At 55.2% G+C, this 1,356-nt stretch overlaps 1 protein-coding gene across 1 annotated transcript in view; it reads left to right on the plus strand.

The window, feature by feature from the left end:
- Positions 1 to 566, plus strand: part of LOC104397364 (protocadherin gamma-A5-like) — a gene marked incomplete at its 5' end in the record, with an annotated part of 1,842 nt that extends 1,276 nt beyond the window's left edge. The window contains 2 exons of the mRNA XM_010007316.1: positions 433 to 444; positions 513 to 566. Of these exons, the coding sequence (XP_010005618.1) occupies positions 433 to 444; positions 513 to 566 (66 nt within the window). The remainder of the gene's footprint in view (positions 1 to 432; positions 445 to 512) is intronic.
- Positions 567 to 1,356: the final 790 nt, after the last annotated feature.

Here is a 1,356-nt window from a genome sequence, read left to right on the forward strand (position 1 = left end):
GGTGGGGGGGACTCTGATGTTCCCCCCCAACCTCCCGCATGGGAACTTGTCCAGCTCCGTGTTCCCGAGGGTTTCTGCTCATCCCAGCCCGCTCCTCCCAGGGCTGGAGCCCAGTCCGGGCTGCCCGGAGGTGCTGGTGGCGCTGGGAGGGGGTGACACCCCAGAGACCCCCCCTCGGCTCCCCCCGTTCTGCAAAACCCGATGGGAAGGGAAAGGGGGACTGGAAAGGGGGAACAAAGGAGCTGGTGCTGCCCTGGGCTGGGGCAGAGCCGGAACCCGCCGGGACCCGCCCGCTCCTCTCCTGCCCCTGCCCTGCCCTGCCCTGCTGCTGCTGCTGCTGCTGCTGCTGCCCCCCCGGTGAGTTCCTTTGACCCTCCTTGCTCCTCTGTCCCTTCGCTGACCTGTCCCCAGCTTTCCGCCCTTTTGCCGCAGGGGGTTCTTACGGTAACGGGGAATTCGGAGCGTCGCTCAGCACGGCCTCGGCCTCTCTTTGCGGGCTGCTCTTGCTGCAGAGGAAGCGAACGTTGGGTGGTTCCTCGGCGGAACCACTGGTTGGGGCGGCGTGAACTTGGACGCTGCTGTTGGGTGGGGCTTAGTTAGAGCGGAGCTTTTTGTTCTTACTCCGTGTCAGGCCGTTTGTCATAACGGTTTTCCCATCGGCATTAGCTCTGCTGCACGGAAGTGTTGCAGTGTCAGCAAAGGGCGGTTTGCGTTGTTAGCAGCGCGCGGTGCCTTCTCGGAATCGATTGTGTTCGTTTAGGATCCCAATCGGAGCATTAATGCCCTGGTGTTTAATTTTTCTGCTCGTGGTTTCCAGTCTTCTCAGCTTTCCTGTTTCTCCATGATAACTTGGTGGGCAATGAAATGTCTTTATATTCGTTTATGTTGCCATCTTTTTCCCTCGGGTGGTGGAAGGGGCTGGGCAACCACTGGTCCCTTGACGGTGTCTCTTTGCAGTTCAGAAATATGAAAGAATATGGTTCAAGTTGTGACTATTTTATAAAGTGGCTGCGTGCGAAGGGCGATTGCAGGAAGCTGGAGGTGTGTTTTGCTGATTCTCAGTCTTTCAAGACAAACGAATTCATAAGGGTAGCGGATTTACCTTGGCTTGAAAGTATGTACAATGGCAGGAGCCTTACGAGATGGGGAGAGAAGAAATGCAGGTAACTCGAGCTGTTTTGGGAGTCCAGGGAGGTTCTTTTTCTGTGTCTGCACATCCTTATCGGTTCTAAACTAACAGCTTAATTATGTACTTGTGACAAATACCATAATGGGAGCCCTGGGAAGAGCAAACTGTGTATTGAGTCCCTACTTGACACCTTAATGATGTACCTACTTAAGGTGCTGTCATCAAGA

This window comes from Chaetura pelagica, unplaced genomic scaffold, assembly GCF_000747805.2.
Source record: "Chaetura pelagica isolate M959 unplaced genomic scaffold, ChaPel_1.0 scaffold3021, whole genome shotgun sequence".
Taxonomy (NCBI): Eukaryota; Metazoa; Chordata; class Aves; order Apodiformes; family Apodidae; genus Chaetura; species Chaetura pelagica.